This window comes from Lynx rufus, unplaced genomic scaffold (genome assembly GCF_022079265.1).
Source record: "Lynx rufus isolate CCGP_SWC_20201006 ecotype Redwood Valley unplaced genomic scaffold, mLynRuf1.p SCAF_31, whole genome shotgun sequence".
NCBI classification, from domain to species: domain Eukaryota; kingdom Metazoa; phylum Chordata; class Mammalia; order Carnivora; family Felidae; genus Lynx; species Lynx rufus.
In genome coordinates, this window is record NW_025814847.1 from 3,881,770 (window position 1) to 3,897,384 (window position 15,615).

Sequence of the window (15,615 nt, forward strand, 5' to 3'; positions counted from 1 at the left end):
GCTGGGCGGGCGGGCCGCAGAGTCGCAAGGCGAGGCTGAGGGGCTCGACAAAAACTTTTAATTACAGTTCAGAGACCTTGTACAGTGCAACAGGGAGTGTCCGATCTTAATGTCCGTATCTTGGGCCCACTGCGCGCGCGTTCCCGCCCCTTCCACTTCGGGCTGCCGACCAGCCCGCCGGGGACCAGCGGGTGCGGCCGGCCGGCCACGGCCCCTGGGCTCTTCGATGGGAACGTCACGGCCGAGGTCCCTTCCACCAGATGCGCGTCCTTTCACAACGCGCGCGCGCATATGTCGGTGTGTATGAGACCGTGCCTGTGAATGTCAGTGTGTGTGTGTGTGTTGTGTGTTTGCGTGAGTGAAGGTCAGTTGTGCGTGTGTGTGCATGTCCGTGTGAGGGAGCGGGCGGGAGACCGGCGGGCAGATCCGAGGGCGGGAAGGGGGCAGGGGGGCAGGGCCGCCCGCAGACGGGCCACTGGGGAGAAGGTGGGGCGCTGAGCGGAGCCACAAGGGCCTCACTAGGACGGGCTCAAAGAGACGAGGGGTCCCCGGCCTCCATTATGTTGGTGGTTCTTGGGGATAAATGGGTGACTGCGGGGCAGGGAGGTTGAGGGTCATCTGAGGACCCTTGGGGTGACCGTCTGTGGATAGAAACTGGGAGACTCCCGACAAAGGGAAAATTAGGACAAACAAAAGTGGAGAGAGGTGAAAGGGGAAATAACCCTGGGGGGTAAGAGACGGATGGGCGCTGGTGGCGGTGCAGGTAGGAACGGGGCCTCCGGGCTCTCACCTGGGCGACAGTGTAGGGCAGCCGTGAGAAGCAGCGAGGCTTCAGGGAGCTAGCACCTTTCAGAAGGGCACCAGGTCCTTTCCCAGGGGCGGGACCCAAAAGAGGTGTGCAGGGTCATCCCGCCAGCCGTCTCAAGTACAAGGGCAGGGTCTGCCCTGCCTTCTCCTCGCTTGGGGGCTGCACCTGTCTGCCCACGACACAGGTGCGGGGGAGGAGGACTCGCTGTCCGCCCCTGAAGAGCCTCAACGGAGTCTCGGCAGTATCGGGCTGGTAAACGCAGTGGTCCTGGTATCGGGGGACTTCCTGACCTGCTCCTTACTCTCCCCCAGGCACCCCTCGGGAGAGCCACTGCTGGGATGACTCTTCGCGTGGAGGAGGAGAAAACCACAACCAGTCCCAGGTCTCAGAGATTCCCATTGGGACACCTCTGTTTCTGTGAGTCCCGGTGATGGGTACGGACACGCACGTCATGACCGCCCCAGGGCGGAGAACCTCCCCCCGCCCTCTCCTAGGCCTGGGGCCATGCGCCGGGGCACAGGCACACGCACCCTGTCCTCACTTTCCAACCTGTTCTCTCCACCTCGCTTTGCAGGGTAGTTCTCCCACTCCAGCCGGACGGCCTGATCTACCCAGGACTGGGCCCGCCCCTGCAGTCACCTGGCCGAGGGAGCCAACAGCTCGCATGTCCTGGGGCTGCTGGTTCTGAAGGAACGTGGGGTAGGTAACTGGGATTGAGGGAAAGCTACGTTTTCCACCTGAGGAAGGGGTGGGCTCTGACTGCAGGATTGGCGCTTCAGCAGGACTGACAGTAGCTAGTTCACAGATGTTAAAAAAAAATACACACACAAAATAAAGTATCGACATTTGTCCCCAACCTAATAACTCTCCGAAGAGAGGACACGTGCTCTGGAGAACCAGAGGTTTTCGCTGCTCCTGCTCCCTGTGCAGAAGTACCTGGCACCTGGCCCCCAGTGGCAGGGAAAACAGAACAGTCGGGTGGCGGCTCAGTCCCAAAGCAAAAAGAAGCAAGCCTACGAGGTGAAGCAGGAGAGGGCTGACGACAGCTGCTGGAAATCCGGGCTGAGAGGCCGGGGGGAGGACCGGCAGTAGGAAACCAGCGCCCTGTACAGCTCTCGTCAGGGCCTCAGGGGCACAGATGGCGGGGGAGGCCAGGAGAAGGTTCCGCAGGGGACGGGGGAGTGGGATCGCTGGGGATGGGGGTTCCTTGGATCAGGACGGAGTACCGGGACTGAGCAGAGAGCCCAGGCTGGCAAGAAAATAAAAAACACCAGGGGCAGGGGGTCCAGGTGCGGAGCCTCTTCAGCAAGAGCAGTTCGGAGTCTCTGCCCTGTCCCAGACAGGCCACCTGGCCCCGGGCAGGGCTGTGAGTGTGGCGGGGGCACCTGGAGAGGGTGCTGTCCTCCCCACGCCACCCCCGCCCCAAAGTAGTGTGGGAAACAGCAGGGTTCTCGCCCTGCCACTGGTTACCAGTGTCTCGAGTCCACCAGCTCAGGCCGGAGGCTGAGTTTCTTGAGGCTCTCGTAGCCCACCACGATGACAATGCTGGAGGGCGTGGCTGAGATGATTCTGGCAGAGAGGCCCTTCATGAGGCCCCAAGGCCCCTCTTCTGCCATCAGCTGTCTGAAGGTCAGGATGATGGAGCTCTTGCCTTCAACCTGGAAACGCAACGTGGCGGAAGGCCACGGGCCACAGTCAGGGCCACTCAGCGCAGCCTTGGGCTACGGTGGAAAGAACTGGACTTGGGGCCCGGGGGCCGGACAGGGCGGCACTGTGGTTTATATGGGCTCTGGTATCGGCCTGCCTGGGTTGAACTCTGCTCCCCAACTTGCTCACAGTGTAGCCTCAGGTAACGTACCTCAGTTTCCTCAGATGTAAAACAGTAACGAAGTAGACCTAACCCATGTGGTTGTTCTGGGCACCAGAACCGTAACTGTGAGCTGCTGTTCCTGTCATTAGGTAAGCTACTGAGCTAGGGCTCCTTGCCGTGGGGGCTCCTCTCTGGCCTCAGGGAGCCCAGGGACTGAAGGCCCTGCTGGTCTGTCATTTCCGTTCCCGTGTGTCAGTCCCTCTGAGTCCCCGAGGCTGGGCCCACCCCCGACCCTGTCGCCCCCACACACCCTGGGACCCATCTTCCCTACTACACTGGAAATTGGGCTGAGGCAGAAATCTCCTCTCTTCCTTCTCAACAGTCCTGCCCCTGCCCCGGCCCCCCACACTCTGCCACCCAGGTACACGTTTAGACACCACCCCCCTCGGACCCTCAGCCAGCGCAGGACAGATGCACTGCTTGTTGCACACCCCCGTACCGTGCGACATTCACAGGGTGACCTCTGGCTGAGAATATTGCCCACTCATCCCCACCCCGACCCTCCTCCACGCTCCCCTCTTCCTCTCCGGTACTCTCCTCTGACCACCTCTGCTCCCCTGCCCTCCCCTATCCACAGCCGCGTCAAGGGCTGTTCCAGCTCTGCTCTGGGCCTCACATGCGCTTGGTCTCCTCCAGCCTGGGAGCGCTCAGAACAAGGCTCAGGAGAGAATGAGAAGGGAACCTGTGCACTTTGTGGTCTGCAAACCAATCAGATGTCAATTTATTCATTTTCAAAAGCGGGGGTGGAAAGGGCATTCTTTCCTACAGACAAATACACCTAGATTTGCCAGCCATCTCCATCCCAACATCCTCGGATCAGGGAAGCCGACTTCACCCCCAACCTGTTGAGGTTCTTTTCTTTCCCTCTCCTCCTCACCACAGCCGTGACCCCGCCCTCCTGCACAGCTGTCCTCTTCAGCTACCCACATCAGATGTTCAAACCCCCGTTCTCATACAGCAGAACCTGCCATTTGTATGTTACACATCCATTCAGATTCCATTTCCTTGGATTAGGTGCTGGGGAAGCATCTTTGAGCTGAGTGGAGACGGGGACTACGATCTCTGGACAGCACCACCAAGGGCTCCGTCTCGGTAAAGAAAAGCATCGGCTGTGCTAACGGGATGAGAGGCAGGGAGGAGCCAGTGAGGCATGGCGGGGACAGGCGCGGGGGCGTGCCAGGGGGCACACGTGGTGAGGGGAACGCTCTAGGCGTTCCAGAGTGCTCCGCTGCCTGCTGCACACGGTAAGTCGTAGGCGCAAGGAAGGGGCCTGGCTGACCAGGACGAGGCTGGCTGGACTAGAAGGCCGTGACACAGAGAGGTCGGGGGAGCACTGGGGAGCACGGGGGAGCCTTCTTACCGGGGGCAGGGAGGCCGGTCTTACCTGCACTCGGGTTCGGATGACGTCCATGGGATTGGTCAGGACGGAAGCGGTGGCCGCGGCCAGGGGACCCGAGACAGCTTGAAAGACAATGTGCGGGCACTCCTTAGGACAGAGGTACGAGATCTGCTCTGGAAGTGAGGGAGAGACAACAGGAGAGACGTGAGGCGCCGTCCCGTCTGCCCTCACGCTGGTTCTGCTCATTGGCCCAATGTGGACGGACCCTCTCCATCATCAGCCACCTTAGATCCTGTCACTCCCATCCTCTTTTCTTTGCTTCCTTCTGAACCAAGAAAAAATGAGGACCCTCAGGCCCCTTCCGGAAGCCATGTTGGGTACATTACCCGCTGTGAACAGAGGATTCCTCTGGAGAAGGGGTTTCAGAACCTCTCTGCCTGCCAACTCCCCTCTTCTGATGAACAGAAATCCTTCCTGACGTGACAACCTTACGCGTGTGCTCTACTCCTCCCGACTCCCAGGCCAGGCAAGCACACGCCACGGGTTTTCTCACACGGGCACCCCATCGCTGGTAGGAAACGTTAAAGCTGGTCTCGCCCACTGTCTCTAAGGAAGGGAGCAGGGTGACCGTGGTGGGTGAGGAGTCTTTTCACCGCGTCCCTGTCTTTCTTTTCGAATTTTGAGCCGTGAGAAGATTTTTTAAAATTGTAGTTCGTTAGCATACGGTATCGTGTTAGTTTCAGATGTGCAGTACAGTGATCCGACACGTCTGTACGGCACTCCGTGCTCTCACAGTAAGTGGACTCCTCATCCCCTTCACCTGTTTCCCCCACCCACCTCCCCTCTGGTGGCCAGCAGTGTGTTCTCTGTAGTCAAGAGTCTGTTTTTTGGTTTGTCTCTTCTTTTCTTTGTGTGTCCTGTTTCTTAAATTCCACTAATGAGTGAGATCAGATGCTATTTGTCTTTCTGTGACTGACCTATTTCACTTAGCATAATACAGTCTAGATCCAACCATGTTGTTGCAAGTCGCAAGTTTTTTTTTTTTTTTTATGGCTGAGTCACCTTCCACCATATGTATACGCCCGTGTGAATGTTTTTAAAAATAAAAACAATCACAGCCTAAAGAGAAGGTCGTACCCTGCAGTGAGATGTTTTCTGCAGGCTCTATTAACAAAGAAGAACTCAGTTTCCAAAATGCTAATGAAGACAAGGGCATAGTGCCCAGATTCGCCCACTCCCAGCATCACTGGGAAGCTGACTGCAGTTGAATTTTTTGCTTTAGCCTCCCTAGAAGCAAGAATCAGGAGTTCACTCACTGGTTCGACCAGAGTTGACCCAGTGACTGCCGTGCACCAGCCACCCTGGCTCTTGAGGATGGAATGGTGAATAAAAGAGTCTCAAATCCCTGCCCTTAGGAAATGGGAACACAGGCAATGCATAAATAAAAGGCAAAATCGATAGCTGTATCAGAAGGTGATGTGTGCTTCCTAGAGATAAAAATGAAGCAGGGAAGGGAGACAGGGAATGCCAGGTGTTGGGAGGGAAGGGGTTGCCTTTTAAACAAGGTGGTCATGGAAGCTCTCTCCCAGGAGGTGAAGTCTGAGCAAAGGCCTGAGGAAGAGTGCACGGATCTGTGGAAAGAACTTTCCAAGCAGAGGCAACGTCCAATGCAAAGGATAGGGGCAGCAAGGCCCGTATGAATGAGCGAGGGAAAGAACACCACGCAAGGCCTGAGAGGTAAGTCATTAGGGCCTTGAAGCCACTGTGAGGCTCTGGCTTCCATTCTGAGGGAGGCTGGGTGTAGCGTGGGTCATCTCGAAGACTCCCTCTCCGTCCACTCTCTACAGTCCAGTTCCCATAGTACCTTCGAGAGTTTTTCCCTCATGCCCCTAGTTTTCGTAATCTGTGGCCACCTAAATAAAGATGAGGGGCAGTGGGAAGGTGGGGGCTGGCACTGAGCATCTCTTGACGCATCGGCCTGGCGGGACTCCTGAAGCCACAACCCCCGGCCCCCTCCCTCCCCGGGGTCACACGACCCGAGACAGAGCGGCCTGCCGGCACCTCCTCAGCCGTGTCCCGGCTCTCCTGAGAAGGTGGCATCTGGACGGGCACTGCCAGCCTCCGTGGGCCTGTCGGCACTGGCCCCCAGGTCTGCCGGCCACAGCAGGATTCGGATTCCAATTGTAATCACACACACGTGCCCTTTTCCTGTGACTTAGGGACAGGATGAAAAACCAAAGTCAGGCAGTGGGGGAGAAAGCCCCATGTTTTTGCTCTGTTATTCACTCAGCAAGTGCTTACTGGGCACCTGTTATCTGCAAAGCAGAAGATAAACCCAGGCTGACTTGGGTTAAGTCCCTCCTGGCTAAATGTCTGTGGACAGTAATATAAATGCATATTTATTTAATGCTACTGGATGCCACGCACTGTGGTGAGCACAGGACATACAACAGGGGAATGAACGGTGTCTTCATGGGACTCACAGTCTAATTAAGGAGCTGTGAGTGAGGGATAAAACGATCGCAAATGGTGACAAGTGCTATGAAGGAAACAAGCTGAAAAGAACAGAAAGAGCCCTCTTTCCAACTGGGTGAAGAAGTCTGTGCAAAGGTGGCAATGTCAGCCAAGGCCTGAAGCACGAGAAGGGCAGGGGGTGGGGCGTTTCCAGGCTGAAAGAACATCATCTGCAAAAGCGGAGAGGTGAGGACAGAGCGTGGTGTATTTCAGGAACCGAGAGAAAGACAGGACGGAGCTGAGTGAGGCAAGAGAGGCCGGCAGTGAGGCTGGCCCAGCAGACGGGCCAGATCGCGTGGACTTGCACGGACCAGGAGCACGTTCAGTTTTATTCTAAGGGCCCAGAAGGCAGCATGGGTAGATTTTAAGCAAAAGGGAATGACAAGAACCAATCTGCTCACTCAACAAATATTTACTAAGCACACGTGTCACAGAGCCTGGCACATAGTGCATATTCATAAGTGGTAGTTTCCTCCCACTTCCAAGAAACTTCCCAATTTTATCTCAATAAAACTAGGAAGAAATGCATTTTAAAAGAAGGAGGCTTGGGGCACTTGAGTGGCTCCATCAATTAAGTGTTTGACTCTTGGCTCAGGTCATGATCTCATGGTTTGTGAGATCGAGCCCTGTGTCGGGCTCTGTGCTAACAAGTGCAGAGCCTGCTTGGGATTCTCTCTCTTCCCTTCGCTCTCTGTCTACTCCTCCCCTGCTAGCTCATGCGCTCTCTCATGTGCACTCTCTCTCTCTCTTAAATAAACTTAAAAAAAAAAAAAGGAACCTTTCCACATAGTCAAAAAAATAAGAACATCAGGCAAGCAATACAGGTGCCCCCCAAAAGATTCAAGCACTGTCCCAGGGGCTGTAAGGAGGGAAAGATCACCTGTTGAAGGTTAAGGGCTACGTAGGGAGATGTGACAGGGGCAGCAAGGAGCACTTCAGGAAAGTCATGGTTTCACCAGGGTAAGTGGGCCTGGAGGGCACCCAGGCAGAGGGGTGAGAAGAACAAAGCAGGGGTGAGGGAGACGGTGCACAGTGGAGGCAGTGTGGGTTATCTGGCTGCAGCAGACTGCACGAGGGGAGGCTTCGCTGTGAAGGGAGGCTGAAGAGACAGGGTTGTACTCAGTGAGCAGTGGCGCCCCAGAGCATCACAACCAGGGATTAAATCGTGAATGTTAGGAGCATGTGATAGGTGGGAAGGGAGAGCAGCTAGAGGGCTGGTGCAGCACCCAGCAGAGTGAAAACTGAGGCACGGTTTCCAGGAAAGGCAGGAGGAATGGAGAGAGAGTAGGAAAGGTATTCTGGGGTCACCAGGACGAGATGTGGGGACAAGGAAGAGGGGATGGCAAGCACAGTCCCTAGGGCTTTGGGCTCAGTACTGTGGAGAATGATGAGGCCACTAAGGGAAGGAAGAGGGTCAGAAGGGAAAGCCAGCTCGGGATGAAAAACAGTTAACTATGTAACATTTCAGACGGAAATGCACGCATCCAAGTCAAGAGGGTCCGACAGTCAGAGTGTCTGTCCAGAACTCTGAAAGTTAGTCTGGGGACGGAAAGAGATTTTCTGACATGTTAGAAAAGTACAACTCAATTGTAAATAAAATCAAGTGAGGAGAGAAGGGTGAAGACAGATGCTAGAGAAAATGCTCACGTTTCCTAGAGGTTTGTGGGGGTTTTTTGTTGTTGTTTTTAAGTATTGATTTATTTTGCAAGAGAGAGGGAGAGAGAGGGAGAGAGGGAGAGAGAAAGAGAGACAGACAATCCCAAGCAGGCTCCATGTTCAGCACAGAGTCCAATGCGAGGCTCAATCTCACAACCATGAGATCATGACCTGAGCCAAAATCAAGAGTCAGACGCTTAACTGACTGAGCCACCCAGGTACCCAGAGTTGTTGTTTTTTCTTTTTTTTTTTTTTAACATTAAGATGACCAGGATCCACTCCCAAAGAATCTGATGCAGAATCAGGGGTGAAATCCAGGTATGTGAACTTTACCAAATACTCTAGAAAGACTGTGTTAAACAGAAGAGAGAAACAGAACTAGCAATAAAGAAGAAGGTGCGATCAGGAAAGTAGTGGCATAGGGACAGAATGGTTTTTTTTAATGTTTTTTTTTTTTAATTTTTTAATGCTTGTTTAATTTAATTTAATTTTTTTTTTAATTTTTTTAACGTTTATTTATTTTTGAGACAGAGAGAGACAGAGCATGAACGGGGGAGGGGCAGAGAGAGAGAGAGGGAGACACAGAATCTGAAACAGGCTCCAGGCTCTGAGCCATCAGCACAGAGCCCGACGCGGGGCTCGAACTCACGGACTGTGAGATCACGACCTGAGCTGAAGTCGGACGCTTAACCGACCAAGCCACCCAGGCGCCCCAATGCTTATTTATTTTTGAGAGAGGTAGGGAGAGACAGAACGTGAGCAGGGGAAGGGCAGAGAGAGAAGGAGACACAGAGTCCGGAGCAGGCTCCAGGCTCTGAGCTGTCGGTACAGAGCCTGACATAGGGCTCGAACCCACGAACCGTGACATCATGACCTGAGCCGAAGTCGGACACCCAACCGACTGAGCCACCCAGGCGCCCCAGGACAGAATGATTATAGGTGAGGAAGTCATAACGAAATCTGGTTAGAAAGGTCCCAAATGGGTTGGATAGAATGTCCATTGCCAGCAGCAGGGATCAGGGAGGTTACAAGCACAGACTGTCCTCATGGGAGTTTGGTGGCCACCTAAAGCTGTGGATGTCGAGGGTGGCAGGCACACTCAGGTCCTGCTCTGGGCAGTGTGGTCTGACCTTTCAGAAGGAAATCTGGTATTATGTTTATTGAGGGCCTCAAAAATGTCATCTTTGGGCCCAGTAATCCGTTCGGGGAAATACTCAAAAAGAAGTAAAATGTCTTATGAACAAAAATACATCACAGGAGTGGAGAGGTTCAAGGTCCTACACCATCTTGAACTTAACAATGCTGAGGAAAGGCATGCAAGTCAAATGCTCATCTGAAACCTGAAATTTCACATTCAGATCCCAAGTATCCCACCAGTTTTGTGCTTCCTCGTCTTCCACTTCTCTGCCAGTATTCCACTAACCCTTGTTGACGCTGATGCGCCCAGAATGTACTTTATGTCCTACAGTCATCGACTTTACTTGTGTGATTCCCCCACGATGATGTAAGCTCCCGGAAGGAAAAACCAGGTATTATGATCCGTGAACCCTCCTGGAGTCAAATGTTTGCTGGATGAACAGCCCACTCTCCCATTAAATCCTCCACCGCAGCAAGTGCAAAACCACAGCAGCTCAGCCCTGTCAGCAGGCCCACCCTCTGCGCCGACTCTCCTGGGCCCCACTTACCTGCATAGAAGTGATAGAAGGGCCACCAGACGGCGCTATTGGGGATGTAGGTAAGCAGTGAAGCCACGTAGCCTCGGTAGAAGCCTCGAAGCCCGTCAGCCCGCAAGATCTGTCTGATGATGTCCTTGGTCTGGCCGAAGGCAACCACCCCTCGTCCGTCCGGGCTCCCTCGCACTTGGAAGCGGCCCATTCTCTCGCCCTTGCGCTGCATCATCAGGTGCTGGGACACCACATCGATGGGCACCGTGATGCTCTGGGCCACCAGGGAGGCCGAGCCACCGGCCACCAGCGATTTGACCGTGTTGCTCTGGCTGTAGTCGGCGACAAACTTCCGGGTGAGCTCGTACGTGGTGACATAGCACTGGCCAGAGATGAGGGTGAACGTGTTGACCAGGAACCCCCGGTAGAGGCCAGTCACGCCATCCGCTCGCAGGATCTTGACGAAGGCGTCAAAAGTCCCGTGGTAGAGGCTCTTGCCTTTCTGAACCTGCAGCCGGGTGCGGATGAGGGTAAAGGGGTAGACGCTGACACGGATCATCATCGTCATTGCCACACCAAACACGTAGAACTTCTTCTTGTCCAGGTGTTCCCACTCGATGATCTGGATGTTGCGTTTGTCCTCCATGGTGCCCGAAGACCTGGAGACGTGAGCGGGTGGGTACATGTGGGAAAGGAGGCCAGAACCTCGCACTCGGCCCTCCTGGCCGGGCTCTGACCACCCTCCCCCCCGGTTTCATCTCCTGGGGTACTCACGTCCCCAAAGCTTAGATTCCACCCAGTCTAGCTTGGCCAACTCTCGCCTGAGTCTTCCTTCACGGATCAGGGTGCTGCCCCTTCTCTCTCCTTTATCAGCCCTGTCCTCACGTCAGTGACTCCCGAGGCTCCCTGCCCTGGGCTCATCAAACGGCCCATTCCGGTCTCTGCCCCTGCCTGGGCCCCGGTGTCACGGTCCGTTCTCCTCCTTCTCTGCGCACCCAGGCAGAGCTCAGGATGCTGAGGACAAACCACCTGGCCAGATGCAAGGCCTTCAAGTGGGCTAAGGGGACGTCACTAAGTGACACAGCAGGTTCCCAGTGATGAAGGGAAGTGCTCCATTTCAGATGAGGAGGCAAGGCCTTGACCCTCCACCCTCAGCAGGGTGCCTCTTTTGTCACCATTACTAGCTGCCTCGCCTTAATCTCTGGTCCCCAACACCCCCCCCACCCTGACCCCACACGCACTACCCTTACATGGCTTCCAGTCCACATTAGAAGAAAGTGTGGCACCCCCCCACCTCTCCCCTCCCTCCGATGAAAGGAGTTAGAAAGTTAGGAAGAAGCCAAAAGTCGGAGTCCTCTTTGGTTATTAGATAACTCACTCTAGAGAAAGAAAAAAACCAGCAGAGAGCTAAGTAGTTTCCCTGAAGAGCCTTGAGAACGACACGGTAGAGAACGTGTCTGCCCCTTTCACCCCCAAGCATATAAATAATAACCTCCGTCCTGTATAATGAGGGGACATTTCAAAGTGACAGGGAAGATACAGATTCTGCCTTCGAGAAACTCACAGTCTATTCGAGATGACACGGTATCGCTCCGGGAATGAATGTAAGATACAGAAAGAAACCAGGGCAAATCACTGCACATGTGGCTCTCATGTCAAGTGTATCCTTCGCCTGAGTTTCCAAATAAAATAATACTAATAATTGTATAAAATTAGGAGCCTCCAACTCAAGAACCGTCAAATAAGAGGTCATGATATATTGGACATATTCTTCGTGTCAATGCGATATGTTCCTGCGTAAGAAACTGGACATTTTCAGCCAGAGGGGGAACTGGGAAGTGAAACTGGTAGTGAACAGTCAGGCTGCCCAGGCTTTGAGAGAAATCCCTACAGGCTGGGAATGGAGGTGGCCACCTCAAAGGGACAAGTCTAGAAGCCGAAGTGCTCCCGCGGTCAGTGCCTTGGCAAACCTCATGTCAAGTGTCTAAACAGAATCCATCCTCAACCACCTTCTGCAACCCAAGGTCCCAGCCTAAGGAGCCTCCCGCCTTCCCATGGAAGTCAGCGGAGAAGCAGGGTTGGCTCTCTGGAATGCACCGAGCTGGACAGTGTGAATGGTGTCACCTTCGCTATGTACAGGCTACCTGCGGAGCAAGCTGGGCTGCTGAACAAGCGAGAAGATCCCCTGGAGGACAGAGGTATTTGAATGGAGGCCGAGCAGGTAGACCATGAAACAAGAGAACGATGGCTTAGGACAATGAGGCTGCCAGAATGGAGAGTCTAGGCTGTGGGAAATGAGTGAAAGGAACACTACTGTGTCACCTGCTGGGGACAAAAGTGGCCCTTCCTCCCCAGCCTCAGACTGGGACACCCACCAAATCCAGCAGGGCAGTCTTCTCCTTTGAGGCCTTCAGGAGAAGGTGGTCACCGTCTGCCCTGCCCAGAGTGTGATCCAGGGTCCCAAGGTCATGTTTCCCAAACCACTGAGCAATGAGGAGAGAAAGAGAGAGAGAGAGAGAGAGAGAGAGAGAGAGAGAGACTGACTCTAGGATTTACCGAGTACCTATCACCTCATATAATCCGTACAACCTAGCCTGTGCACAGTTAGACACTTCTGCTAAATGAGAAAACAGAGCATCAGAGAAGTTAAAAGGAACAGGTCCAAGGTCACCCAGCTGGTCAGCAGTGAGGGCAGTGATGAGCCAAGATCTTCTACCTACACTACCACGCCTTCTACCCCACGGGAACTGAGGCTCCAGCACAAATCACACTGCTCAGTCTAAAGCCAAGTCACCCCTACCTGTGGGAGGCAGAATTAATGCCCTCATGACTACCAGTCACCCAAGGGTTCAGCATAAGCTCCTGGCCCCGCAGATGACCAGGGCTTTCTCTCAGCTTTGTTCCGGAGAAACCAAGATCTGCCCATGCTTTCCCAGTGTGCCGGTGGAGAGAGCTGAGTGGCCAGTGGGCACATGGTTGTCACAGGACAAACACGGCTGGGCTCAAGCAGGAGGGCCTCCTGCCGGGCTTGTGCAAGCTGTGTGCTAAGCCGGGCAGAAAGGAGGAGCAGCGAAGGATTCTGTTCCAGGACCTGGTTTTGTGGGCACCTTCTCAACTCGTCAAGCTGAACCACAAAGTACCAGTATCTCCCGCTGAGAAACCCGAAGGCAGGACCCGTGCCCCTTTTCTGCTTTCCTCCGTCTCTTACATGAGCCAGTTGATTTTAAATGCCCAAAAGGAAGGAGGACTCTCCCCTCCGAGGCCAAAGCAGATAACTCCTACCATCGCCGTGGTGACAGGAGGAGCCACTAAGGGTCATGCCTCAGAGGAATAAGCCTCCAAGTTGAAGGGGAGAGGGCACTGCACTCCCTCCCTCTACCCCTTCCAAAGGTGGGGCTGTTCCGCAAAGGTGGGATCTCAACCTGCTCTTTGTTACATAACTTCCAAACCTCCTGCTGAAATATCAAAACCAGTTCTTCTTGTTCTACCCTCTGGAAAATCCTCTTTACGGACTCCTGTACGCCTTCCAGCCTTCCCCTCTCCCAACTCAATCAGCCCCGGTTCTCTATGGCCCTTTCCTAGGCTATTTGCGCACACAGCTCCAATTCTGAATTTCCTCCCACCTTTCAACCCTGCTCAGATGACCCAGAGCATCCTGAAATCATCACATGAGATGTCAGAGGCAGAGCCACCAGCGCAAAGGGACACACTGGTGGTCTCGGTACACCTCCCTTCCTTCCACTTCCGCTCTTCCTGAACCAGAAACATCACGCCAGACTATTCACTAGGCTCTGACAGAAGATTCTGGTTAGAGGCAAGGCAGTGTCACCTGGAAGGCCAGGTCACGAGGTGGAAAGAACACTAGTACTCAGGAGATCCGGGTTTGAGTTCTACTTCCGTTACTTACTGGTAGGGTTGGAACCAAGTCGCTTCATTGAAACTCGGTTTCCTCATCGGCGAGAGGGGGCTAGTGAAGCCTGCCACGGCTATATAAAAGTGTGGTGCAACTCACGTGAGGTAATAAGTGTGAAAGCATTTTGTAACAGCAAAGCATTTCTATCATTGCAGAAAGCCCTGTTAGACAATGCTGCACAGACCACATGCACACAGACCACAGCATGGACATTACCTGGGAGCTTGTTAGAAATACAGAATATCAGGATGCATGCTTAGACCTTTTGAGTAGGAGCCAACATTTTAACAAGTTCTCTGGGTGACCAGTGTGTGTCAGCGTTTGGACAACAGTGCTTTACATATAAAGGGCCGTCAGTATTACAACAACGATAAAAACGACTCTAAGGGTCCAGGACCATGATGGCTCCATCCTGACTCGTCACCAGAACTGGGCCCAATGATGACTAGCGGACGCATTCAGATCTTTTCCGCCAACCACCCCACCAAAGCAAAAATCCCGGACACCGCACCCGTGCGGTTGGATCTCCGATTCTCAGCTGGAAACAGGATCTTTGCTTCCCCCTTCTGTTCGTCTGCTCTCCCTCTGCATGTGCATCGGATTCTGCTTCCCGGGAGCGACCCACGACGTGAACGCGAATATATATACGTGCTGGCCCACGTGTCCTAATGAATATGCCTGTCCCTAGGGGAGGTCCCTGGCGTTGCCTCCGACCCCTCCTTTGAGGGAATCTCCTCCCTCGGTCGCCGTGAGTTCCCACCCAGCCCTCCTTTGGTCTTCCACCCACGTGACCCCTCATCCTAGACACCACATGACACCCCTTTATGCAGCCTCTGTCCTGCTCCCCGCACAGCCACCCTCGGCTGGGTCTTCAGACGTGGCCCCCGCCACGCCTCTCGCCCCGCTTCTGTCGCTGGCGGCGAGCCTCACGCCCCTCCGACTGGAAGAGATGCTTCGCTGGAGTCGCCCTGCACCTCCAGAGCTGCGTGGCGGGCTCCCGTGGACCTGCAGGCAGCCCTGCCTCCCTGACAGGTCGAGGTCCTCGGAGACCTTAGTCGCCAGGCACCCCACGCCGGTGCTTTCTTACCTTCTCCGATCACGGCGGTTCCGCCGCGTCCGAGGCGAACTCCAAGCCCGGACCTCTAGGCCACAGCTCCCACTCTAGCCTCCATGCCCGGCGACCGCCGGCCTCCGCTCGCATCTTCCCCCATCTCGACCGGGCTCCTGGTACTGCCGGAACCGGAAGTTGGGAGACTGTCATTCCCGCCCCCTGGCGGGGATGCCCTGTGAGGCAACTCCACCAATGGAGTACTGAGCCTTGAGCCTCTGCCCCCGCCCCCGAAGAGTGGATGGGCGGGTCCTGTGGCCACATTGATTTCGGGCAGAAGCCACGCCTCCACTGGCTTCGTTCTGCCCTCAGCTCTACGGCGCGTGCGTGTCCTTTCTCTTTCGCCGAAACCGAGTCGCCGGGCGCTTCTGGGAGATACTGATGAAAGTGGGTCACCTTGTGTTTTGAGTCTGTTGGATATCTTAAATTCAATGTAATCTGTAATTTTTGCGTAACTTTTCTCATCTGTAAACCCAAAATAGTAGAGGCCAGTGTGCAGGAGGAAGGACTCAAATGGGTTAGAATAACCCGTTTTGAGGTTTGAGGACTCAAAACATTGCAGGGATGGGGGACATCCTGGAGATTGCAGTAAATGACATTAGGGTCTCTTCTGGCTCTGACATTATTTGCCCATACTTGGATTTAAAAGGAGAAGAGGGCACCTGGTTGGCTTAGTGTTGAGTTTCTGGCTGTGGCTCAGGTCATGGTCTTGGGGTTCTTGAGGTCCAGCCCCGCACAGGGCA

The 15,615-nt window shown here is 54.4% G+C and overlaps 1 protein-coding gene across 1 annotated transcript; it reads right to left on the reverse strand.

The window, feature by feature from the left end:
* Positions 1-36: 36 nt before the first annotated feature.
* SLC25A44 (solute carrier family 25 member 44) lies at positions 37-14,978 on the reverse strand. The gene is made up of 4 exons (XM_047092839.1): positions 14,852-14,978; positions 9,873-10,510; positions 4,063-4,190; positions 37-2,466 (listed from the first exon to the last, which is right to left on the reverse strand). The coding sequence occupies exons 2-4, from the start codon at positions 10,495-10,497 to the stop codon at positions 2,275-2,277; spliced, it is 945 nt and encodes a 314-aa protein (XP_046948795.1). The 5' UTR covers positions 10,498-10,510; positions 14,852-14,978; the 3' UTR covers positions 37-2,274.
* Between the last annotated feature and the right edge of the window lie 637 nt (positions 14,979-15,615).

Excerpts from the sequence above, each read along its gene's own strand:
- SLC25A44 (XM_047092839.1), bottom strand. The coding sequence starts at position 10,497 with ATGGAGGACAAACGCAACATCCAGATCATCGAGTGGGAACACCTGGAC. Across the intron at positions 4,191-9,872 it reads CTTCTATCACTTCTATGCAG|AGCAGATCTCGTACCTCTGT; the intron begins GTAAGTGGGGCC and ends CCTCACTTCCAG. Across the intron at positions 2,467-4,062 it reads TCATCCGAACCCGAGTGCAG|GTTGAAGGCAAGAGCTCCAT; the intron begins GTAAGACCGGCC and ends TTGCGTTTCCAG.